Below are 9,490 nucleotides of genomic sequence, written 5' to 3' on the forward strand. Positions count from 1 at the left end.
AATGACTCTCTTTTCTCGTTTTCCCCCCCCCTTCTTCGGTTTTGAATTATCTAATTTTTCTTCTTTCTCTTGCTGGTGCGTACGCCCGTTGAGAGGCGGATGGTCAATTATTGTGTTTTTTTTTTCTGTCTTTGTTTTTTCTTATCTTTGCTGTGCCGTTCAGCGCCCGCGCGGCCACACCACGAAGAAATGTGGGCAGAGTGAGAAGCGGCGGTGGAGGGCGAGGGAAGAGGAGGAGTGAAAAAGGGATGGTTGAGAGATGCCTCATGTAGACACAGATATGTGAAGTATACCTCGGCACTAGCAATGACAGTAACGGAAGCAAAAAAAGAACTAGGGCCTTCGAGAAGGAATTTGCGTAGGCGTGTGGCTGCGTGTGTTTTTCTTTTTTTTTCTGAGAGGCCAGGCATTTACCCCACCGTAGTTCTTGTGCGGGTGGAAAATAGAAATTGAAGTGAATTTCATTCCTATGTTTCTTTCTATATTTATAGGCACACAACTTGTGCATGCGTATACCATACTTTGGAGGCCCAGTGGTGTCTCCAGGTGCCCTGTGTTTATATCTGCCGTGTCGAGTGAACATGCACGTCCTCTCCTCCGACTCGTTTTTTTTTCTTGGGCGTGAAGGAACTCAGTAGAGTCGTCGTGAAAACCAGGACATATGACCGCAAATGGGGCAACGAGAAGCATGGGACGTAACGTACATCCTGCCCAGGGGAAATAGGGCGGTCTATCGACAGGTGCCACTAGACAGCATGGAGGAGCTTCGTGAACTCACTCATGAAGCGGCCATAACGTCGTTAAAGCCGCAACAGAAATACATGCTGCACCGCTCTGCAAGTGATGAAGAGTGTGTCGTTCCCGGGTTTCTTGTTTATCACGTACCACCGAAAGAACTGGAGCACCTTGGCCCCATGCTGCTCTCCCCAGAGGTGGAGAGTTGGCGTTCTCTCCTTCAACGGCAAGCTGGTGCCTCCCATATGGTTCTCCAGATTGTCCCAAGAAAACGGCAAGAGAAAAGAGTTCAGGACGCAACTGACGTGGCGCGTGGTTTCAGATCAACCTCCCCGCTCCTGGGGGATACGAGGCCACGGCAGCCCTCGCTGTCCCGCGTCGGCAACGCGGTGGCCATGGGGGAGGCAGAAGACGACGCTGAGGTTCCGCCCCCGTTGACGGAGGCTGGAGACCCGGTAGGGGCGGGGGTCACTCGCGCCTCTTCTTGTGACGTGGAATCGAAGTCCCTGAAGTTCAAGCCCCAAGCCACCTTGGCGCGTCTGCGGGAACACGTAGGCGTTTGGCCGCATCTAAGGAGCCGTCCACCACAAGTTCCGCCAAACAGTTACACTCTGAAAGACGGTGTTACCCCAACAGTACGTGTATTTGCCCTCACCTACGTCTTTAAGTATGTTGAAGACCTTCGACGTGGGTATGACGACGGAGAGGGAAAGATGGATAAATTTCCATCAGCGCTCATGTCGCGCTCTGACCTGGTTTACTTTGCGGCATCTGTCGTGAAGATTTGGGAGGTGCAGCTGGTGCTGAGTTCTACTGCCATGAATGAGAAATGGATCAGGCTCCCTCAATTAGTGCGGAGCGCGCAGTCTGACTACCTCAGGAATCTCCTGGGTGAGTTGTGTTCACGGCTCTTTGTTTCCGTTCAATTAGAGCATAACCGTTACCAGAAACCAAAAAGAGAATTATCGCCCCTATTGGAGGAAAACCAATGTGGCCCATCCTCCGCGTATGATGAGAAAAGCAAAGAAAGGGTTGAGGCAGATGAGGCACTGCGTCTCATTGAGGAGGTGACATACTGCTCCTCTACAGGACCCCTCTCTGTACCTCTGCGGAATCCCAGGAAAGGTGGGCTTATTGTTTCTCTGCGTGCGCCAAAATACGTCCTTGTGCACGAGGAAATCGTTATCGTTGGGTGTATGCAATCTAGAAGTTCTATCGGATTGTTTTGGTGGCTTGTGGAACTTGGGCCCTCCGCGCGTTTGCCGGAGATGACGTATACAGATGAAAACTATTTAGTTGTTCTCCCACTTGACGCATTGTACCTCCAGCGTCGCATCGCAACGTATCAAATAACCCCCAGCACGTTTCTGCTTATCATTCAACCCGGGTTCCTTTTGTCGTCTCGGCGGTATCGGTGCGTGGTGGAGGCGTATGATGTTCGAACAGGTGACGTGGCTGTGAGTGACGTGAACTTTGACACGCTACCTGGGGAACTTCCACAATAAAAGAATCTACGCACGACAACTGCGAACATGGGAGTGATAAGTAAATAAAAACAAAACATTGCTGACTTTTTCTTCTCCAGTTTGTGCTCAAGCGAGATATCTGCCTGGGCCCAGAAGACGGAAGGTTTATTTCTTTTCTTTACGAAAACCAGCCAAATAAAAGCAAACGCAGTATTGACCGAGTAATTTCTGTGATGTTAGAGGTCGTGCAGCGATGAGAAGTGATTGGACCTTCGGTGGGAACGTCATCTATGTATTTATTTTTTTTACTGTTTCTGTCTTATGTGTGGAAGTTCGTGGGGGCGTGGGCGTCAACTTCGGGTTTGCCGCGGCTCTATTCCCACCGGAGCGTCGCACAAGCAGAATGGCGTGTCAAGCACTTTCATTGAGAAATAGAGGATTCTTTCTTCTTCCCTCCCTCCCTCTCTCTCTCTCTCTCTCATTCTGTGTGTGTCCCTGTGTGTGCGTTAGCTGCCCTTATTGTTTTCCCTCTGTTATTTATACTTCTTCTTATCTCCATACCTTCCGTGGGGTGGCTCAGTTGTGTGTTTCCAAGGGGCTCGTTGGGTGGGGTAAGCGGCGGATTGCCCTGGAGTTTTGTGCTGCTCAGCCTCCGTACGACGGCGAGGCGAGAGAGCTCGCTCCTCTCATCAGAACTCCTCATCCGAGAGGTGCGCAGACGTGCGGGGGTTAGTGAGGGAACCACAAGAAGAAGCGCAGACAAAAAGGGGCGTTTCAAAGCTGAAGGAGCGGGAGGACAAAAAAAAAAGGAAAAGGAAAATTGCAGTGGAGGAAGGTCGCAGCCACAGGGGGGAGGAATGAGGCTGTTGTATGGATCGCCGTTACCCCCTGGGTTGGAGGCACCCACGCGCGGCGAGCTTCGTATTCGAATAGAGAAACTGCTCCTGAAGGATGAGTTGGTGAGTACGGGCGTTTCGTCAGACGTCCCCTCCCAGGGTTCACGCCTATATCCCATACCCATTGATCACTGTGCGGTGAGTCCCTTGTTTTGGGGTGAGCAGCATCCCACATGTCGCTGTGTGCCGGCAACACCTGGAAAACTACGTGGTGCGGTGTCACTTGTCTATCCTCTAAAAACGTATGAACCGCAATTCAGGGAGTATCTCTCTCACATGAGCAATTCCGAGCATCGAGGCGTTCATTTTTCTGTATTTGTCCCTAATAGTTATAGTGGTCGGCATCGATCGGTTCCTGTCGGGAAAAGCATCGTTGCCTTGAACACGCTCAAACCCTCTTCCCCTGTCTCTGGGTGGTTTCCCATTATGAGTGATGGAGCGTTGGTTGCGTCGACGATAGAAGACGGTGAGAAAAACCTCAATGCCAGTTCAGTAGAAGTAGGAAGGTTGAAAATGACCTTCACGCTGAACTTCTTTGCTCGGGCTCCAGTGCCGCCCGCACGTCAGCCGTCCCACGGCACTCAGAAAGTCTCCCACGACCAAAGCGCAGGAGATGAGAAAATAGAAAGTGCCGAGGTGGTGCAGGATGGAGGACGTAGTGAACAGGAGCTGCGGTCTGTGCAGTCCTTGCCCCTAGTCTCTCCCGAGGCTGGTGTCGCTGCTGCTGCTGCTGCGTCCCATAGACAGTTGCCTCGGCAACAACAGGAGATGCAGCATCGTCTTCTTCAGAGCGGTGGTTGTATTACGAAAAGTGAATTAGGAAAATCGTCAATGTCGCACGAGGATGCAGAACCTGCTGCGGGTGCTGCTGCTCGTCAGTTGCCGCCCTCATTCCCCCCCGCCGCCACCTCGGTAGAGATTAATCAAAATAAGGTCATAGATGAGTTGCTTCAACAGGGTATTAGCCTGCGTGAAAAAATGGCAAGGGTGCTATCGCACTCTACGGGTTTTGATGATCTGACCCCCTCACCCAATTTTTTGTCTTCTCAGCCAGTTCTCAGCATGCTTGGAGGCCCTCCAGGCCACAGCCCATCTCTTGCTGACGTTGCTCAGCTTGATGTCGGCGCTGTCTGTAATTTAAATGACTCCTCTCAAGGCTCCTTTAGTTCGGCGAGTGTTGAGACTGTGGTGAGTGAAGAAGATGAATTGGGTAACGACGTTGGTCCTGTTACACCCGGTGCTGCTGCTGCTGCTGCTGCTGCAGGTGGCGAGAGGTCAGGGGCATTGTGTAGCGTTTCCACTGGAAGACGTGCATTCAGATTGCCTTTCCAATCACCAGGAGTGTTTCAAAATGGGGATACGTATGTAGAGGTGGATCTTTCTCGAATTGCATTTTCCTCGGGACGAGCAACACTGGGTATGGAGGAGATGCGCGTAGGGATTCGCCTCTCAAAGGATGTCAAGACAGACGAGCCTGTGGAGTCTTATTCTTCCTACGTTCACCGTGTTCCTCTTGTTCGCGGAGCCGAACATCACATCGTGATAGGCTTTTCTGTGCGTTCCTTTAGCGAAGACAGCAGTCGAATGGTCATCTCTTTTTACCGGGTGCGTTCTGCACCGGTACCAAATCCCCCTGGCGAGGTATTGTTGCCTGTGCCCGCCTCAGCGCAGCGGGTGCTTGTGGAGGAGACCCTGCTGGGAATGTGCATCGTTGGCCTACACAATCAATTTAGGAATATTGTTCTCCATGATCCTATTACCGGTGAGGATCCGGCGCAGGCCCAGTTACGCGTGAGCATCCGAAGCAGTAGCTTGCCCTTGTCGCAGGACAACCTTCAGGATGGGTTGCCTGCCAAGGAGAGAGAGGCCAACAAATCTGATTTAGGCATTGAGGGGGCTGAGAACGGCGTGCTTCTTCCAAATACCAAAAAATGTAATGGCCCAATTGAAAAACAACAAGGCAACCCTGCCGCTACGTCTCCGACGAGGCATTCCCACGGAAGGCAGTGCAATGTCGTTGGACGGGGTTCCTCCCCTTCTTCTGCTTCTTCTTCGTCGCCGTCATCGCCCCCATCGTCGTCGTCTACGGGGGAACTACCACCCAGAGTGAAGGGGAGTGCTGCCGCTGATAAACCGACGGCTACTGGGACCAGTGGCTGTGGTGGTGCTGTGCCCGAGTCGAGGTACGTTCATGAGCAATGCTCTTCTAAGTTTCCAACTGTCCCCACTCAGAGCACCGTAACGGCCAAGGCAGCTGCTTCGCATAGAGTCCACGATGCGTCTACTCTGAAAACTGGTTCTTCGATGGCTGCTAATTCGGTAGACAGCCATGGTGATGAGAAGACTGCTCATGGTGCTAACGCCACAACACTCACAACCGCCTCTGTGGATCGGGCATTGACGAAAGCGATCCAAGAACGATTTCGTATGCATGTGTCGATACGTGCTGGGAAAGAGCTACCAATGGTGGCAATAAGTGAAGAGGGCCCCACGTTGCGATCACTTGTCGCCGCGGTGGATCAATTAGAAAATGGTGTGCGCTCTGCTGTCACAGCTGATGGACGTCTTGTCCTTCTTGATAGCAAACATCGTGTCTTTAAAGCCCCCACAACGTTTTTCGTTGTTGAGGATGTCCTTAATGGGGCGGATTCTCGGGCTGCAGCTAAGGGAATCGTGCCGGATTGGTTTGTGGAGGCTGCCGTGCGTGGGAAGTACGACCGTACTCTGATAGTCCCTGAGTCTCAGAGCCCACAGTATGATTATGAGTCCATCCTATCTCTTCCCAAAGAGGCGGTTTTCCTCCGACATGAGGGTGAGAACAGAAACGCCACTCTGCAAGAATCATCTACGCTTTTCCCATTAAATGATAATACTTCCAGTGCACCAAGTAGCTCCTTTTGTTTGCGGGAATTGCGTCTAACGCTGTGGCACGCGGTGGATGACACAAGCACGCCGTCAGCTTCTGAGTGGAAGGACGATGAGGAACGTTTCTGGGCACACACTGCCATACTAGGTGAGTGCCGGGTGGAACTCCGTTCGTTGCGCTTTCTAAAGTTACTTGACGGATGGTACCGCATAAACGCCATTGGTAGAGCGGACGAAGTCGTTGGGTATGTCCGCGTTAGCGTTCGGCTGCTTTAAACAGCAACGAAAAAGAAAATAAGAAAAAAAAACTTTAGCTGCTGGGAAATCGGAGAACGAAGGGAGACTTTAAAAGTAAATGAATGGGACGAATGCCAAGGGAATATGAAGGCATACGTGTGAGTCTGGGTGAGGGAACGGGTGGGATTGACCGAATTGTGGGGTGTGGGAAGGACGATGACGAAATTGTGATCGATGAGTCTGGAGTAAACAGGCAGTGGGCGTTGGTGGGGGTAACATGAGTGGCTGCGTTGTTGTGCCACGTGTTCTCCTGAAGTTGGCAGAATGGAGTTGGGTTGAGGATGAAGGGAAGAAAAGCGCTGGAGTGAGGAGCAGGAGGAGGGCGAGGGCACCCTCGCGATTTGGAACAGTTGTGTATGTTCACGACACTTGCTTGAGATCTTGCAGCACCAGTGCGAGAAAGTTCTCCGTAATGCTCAGGATGCTGGGGATGAAGGCAGCGAAGGATTAGGAGTGAGGAATGGAACTTAGCTGCCTTGCTTTCCTCTTTCTCTTCTTTTCTTTTTTCTTTTTGACTGTGTATGTACTGTTGGTTTGCTTCATTTTGGAAAACCGTCATGTGATGGGCATCAGTTATTACTATTAGTATTATTATCAGTACTGCCTTTTGAAGCTTTCTCACGCTGCACCTGTTGGAGGCATTGTGGAAATCCTGCTTCTCTTACCTCGTCTCTTTGCTATAATTTACGCCTGCTGTCGCAGGAGAGCAATAGGTTTGCTTCCAAGCTGAGCTGGCACCATCTGTGTTTGCGGGAATGAAAATAAAAAAAAAACCGGACGGCGGTGAATGCAGGTGCGTCCGGCAGATGATCCCGAAACGCCTCTTTTATTCATGGAAGAATGTGATGGGAACTCCACTCATCCCTTTTTGCCAAATGGGGGTGTGTGGATGGTGACCCTAACGGGCAGGGCGTGGGAAATCGACCTAGTGACTTCATGAAAGAAGATACTCCTTTACTACAGAAGCTGAATTCGTCACTACCGCTGGAGCTCGCATCTGGCGTATACCTTCCAAAAAGTCTGCGGAGCGCGAAGACAGAGATGCGGCTTGCGTGCATCGCATCCACTGTTTGCCTCATTGAGAGCACGCCGATGCAGCTGACCCTCCTATTAATCCTTATTCTCCACTGAATCACCACAGTGTATGGGTATTTTGCCGGTGTTGGTGAGACGCTTATTATTGGTTCTGGCGTCATGTTTCTGTTCATTGCCGAGCACACCTTCATGATTCTCGCTGAAGGCAAAAATCATTTTGGACCGCCACCATTACCGAAATGTTGTCCTTATTATGGAGTGTTTTTTGCTTCTGGGCTTTGCGTTGGAGCCGTTTGGGTTAACGCTGTGGCGTGTGACCGGGGGATTGTCAGTGACTCTTATTGGCCTCCCCGTTGCCGCACTGACATTTTACCAGCGATTTCGGCAGCTGCGTTTGGTACTCCGTCGACACGTGTTGTCTGAGCGTCGTCGATATCGCGGGAATGGCTTTGATAGTGACGTAACATTTGTGCATTCCACAGTACTGGCGATGTCATGGCCAGCGGAAAACGTTGTACGTTGCTTCCGCAATCCTGCCCAGGAGGTGGAATTTCTACTTGATACGTTGTACGGCCGCTATTCGTATCTTGTGGTTAACCTCTGCTCTGAGCGGGGGTACAACAAACTCAGGTTGTTTCATGGTGAATTTGTGCGTTACCAGATGGATGATCATAACCCGGCGGAACTCAATGAAATGCTCTCGTTTGTCCGCGAAGCTGGAGGTTTTGCGCGCAAGGATCCTGAGCGCCGGGCCGTTGTGGTGCACTGCAAAGGTGGCAAGGGACGCACAGGCACAATGATTTGTGCGTATCTGTTGTACAGCGGACTTCAGCCAACCGCGGATGGAGCTTTCGAGCACTTTGGCACGATGCGAGCGACCCTTGGTGCCCAATTTCAGGGCGTACAGACGCCTTCACGGGAACGCTATGTGCATTATTTTGAAAAACTGTTGACGTCGCTGAGGCCACCGTTTGCAGTAGAACCTAAAATGCAGCCTAAACAGATTACACGCATGGAACTGCGTAATATTCCTCCCTTCTGTCGGAAGGGCAGTATTGGCAAACTTTGGTTTGTGGTCATTTTAAAGCCAAGCACCGCGAGACGTGTCATTTATATTTCAAACCCAACTTTTTTTTTTGATGCATATCCACCGGGCAATTCGGCGACGCATGTGTGGTCAAAACTGCGTGACAGTTGCGTGACAGCGGGCACTTCCCTGTACGGTGATTCACAGGAAGTGAATGTGTCGTTTCCATTGTGCCCGTGCCACGATGTTTTTGAAGTCGACGTATGCGGCAAACAAATTGATTGCGCTGTAATCTATAGTCAGTATGGTGCCACTGCATCGAAGGAGAGAGAAAGAAAAAAAAAGGTGACACTGAAGGCACTTCAGCTTCAGCAACCTGCCGCCTGTCGTGGATGAGGTTGCTATCAAATTATACTGTGCCAATAGGCTCCTTAATCCGGCTTACGCCTACTTTGCAATTCTGGTTTAACACCGTCATGGAAAACGGTGTAATTCACCTCGGCAAGCTACAGTTGGATGGCACTCACAAAGACACAATGGGGAAATGTTACCCAGATGACTTTTCGGTGTTGCTACGATTACACGACATAATCGTCAGAGATTACGTCTCGTTCATTAGTTTCATTGAGGCCTACTTTCTGCTTTTATTTTATTATAAATGTTATTTTCATTCTCTTTCTTCTACAGCTGTAGTACCTGCTGCTTGCTTCTTATATTCCAAAATACACAAACGCAAACACATGCAAACGCGCGTACAACGCTTTTGTAATACCCCTGGAAATTTCAGCTCCAGCCTTGGGGAGCGACCCAAAAATAAAAATTGTAAGACGTCTTTCTCCCCCATGCTCTTCTCACCATATGCACAGCCATCAACACAAGGAAGAAAAAACAGCTATCCATCTACACATACTCCATCGCACCCAAGCCACGAAGATGTCCCTCAGGCTCTGCGTGTGTACTGCCTCAGCCAATGGCGAGTACTACATGGAAATGTTTAACAAGCACCTCAGCAGCTTCTTCAAGAGCATCACCCTGGGCTCGAAGGTGAGCGATTTTAAGGAGGTCAAGGAGTCGAAGGACCACATCATCCTCTATGTTGACGGCCCCGCGGGGTACGACGGGATCAAGGACTTGGTGCGACGACTACCACCTGCCGAAGGAGCAGAGGA

General features: G+C 50.7%; 5 protein-coding genes across 5 annotated transcripts in view, besides 3 other annotated features; all 5 read left to right on the forward strand.

Annotated features, from left to right (window-relative positions):
• Tco025E_06283 (uncharacterized protein) overlaps positions 1–45 on the forward strand; it is a gene marked incomplete at both ends in the record, with an annotated part of 1,518 nt that extends 1,473 nt beyond the window's left edge. Inside the window, one exon of the mRNA XM_029373163.1 lies at positions 1–45. This exon is cut by the window's left edge and continues 1,473 nt beyond it. Coding sequence (XP_029226733.1) covers positions 1–45 — 45 coding nt within the window.
• A 626-nt stretch (positions 46–671) lies between these two features.
• On the forward strand, positions 672–2,240 carry Tco025E_06284 (uncharacterized protein; the record flags this gene model as incomplete). The annotated part of the gene is made up of 1 exon (XM_029373164.1): positions 672–2,240. One exon carries the CDS (start codon positions 672–674, stop codon positions 2,238–2,240), a length of 1,569 nt encoding a protein of 522 aa, XP_029226734.1.
• Positions 2,241–2,641: 401 nt separating this feature from the next.
• Positions 2,642–2,681: a microsatellite.
• Positions 2,682–3,058: 377 nt separating this feature from the next.
• Tco025E_06285 (uncharacterized protein) lies at positions 3,059–6,238 on the forward strand (the record flags this gene model as incomplete). Its single annotated transcript, XM_029373165.1, has 1 exon — positions 3,059–6,238. One exon carries the CDS (start codon positions 3,059–3,061, stop codon positions 6,236–6,238), a length of 3,180 nt encoding a protein of 1,059 aa, XP_029226735.1.
• A 497-nt stretch (positions 6,239–6,735) lies between these two features.
• Positions 6,736–6,772: a microsatellite.
• A 60-nt stretch (positions 6,773–6,832) lies between these two features.
• Positions 6,833–6,854: a microsatellite.
• Positions 6,855–7,547: 693 nt separating this feature from the next.
• Positions 7,548–8,717, forward strand: Tco025E_06286 (tyrosine phosphatase isoform; the record flags this gene model as incomplete). The annotated part of the gene is made up of 1 exon (XM_029373166.1): positions 7,548–8,717. The coding sequence occupies one exon, from the start codon at positions 7,548–7,550 to the stop codon at positions 8,715–8,717; it is 1,170 nt and encodes a 389-aa protein (XP_029226736.1).
• A 462-nt stretch (positions 8,718–9,179) lies between these two features.
• Tco025E_06287 (D-isomer specific 2-hydroxyacid dehydrogenase-protein) lies at positions 9,180–9,490 on the forward strand (the record flags this gene model as incomplete). Its single annotated transcript, XM_029373167.1, has 1 exon — positions 9,180–9,490. A coding segment is annotated over one exon (311 nt), but the record flags the coding sequence as incomplete, so codon positions are not given.

Source organism: Trypanosoma conorhini (assembly GCF_003719485.1).
Source record: "Trypanosoma conorhini strain 025E chromosome Unknown Tco_14.4_contig_00415, whole genome shotgun sequence".
Classification (NCBI taxonomy): domain Eukaryota; phylum Euglenozoa; class Kinetoplastea; order Trypanosomatida; family Trypanosomatidae; genus Trypanosoma; species Trypanosoma conorhini.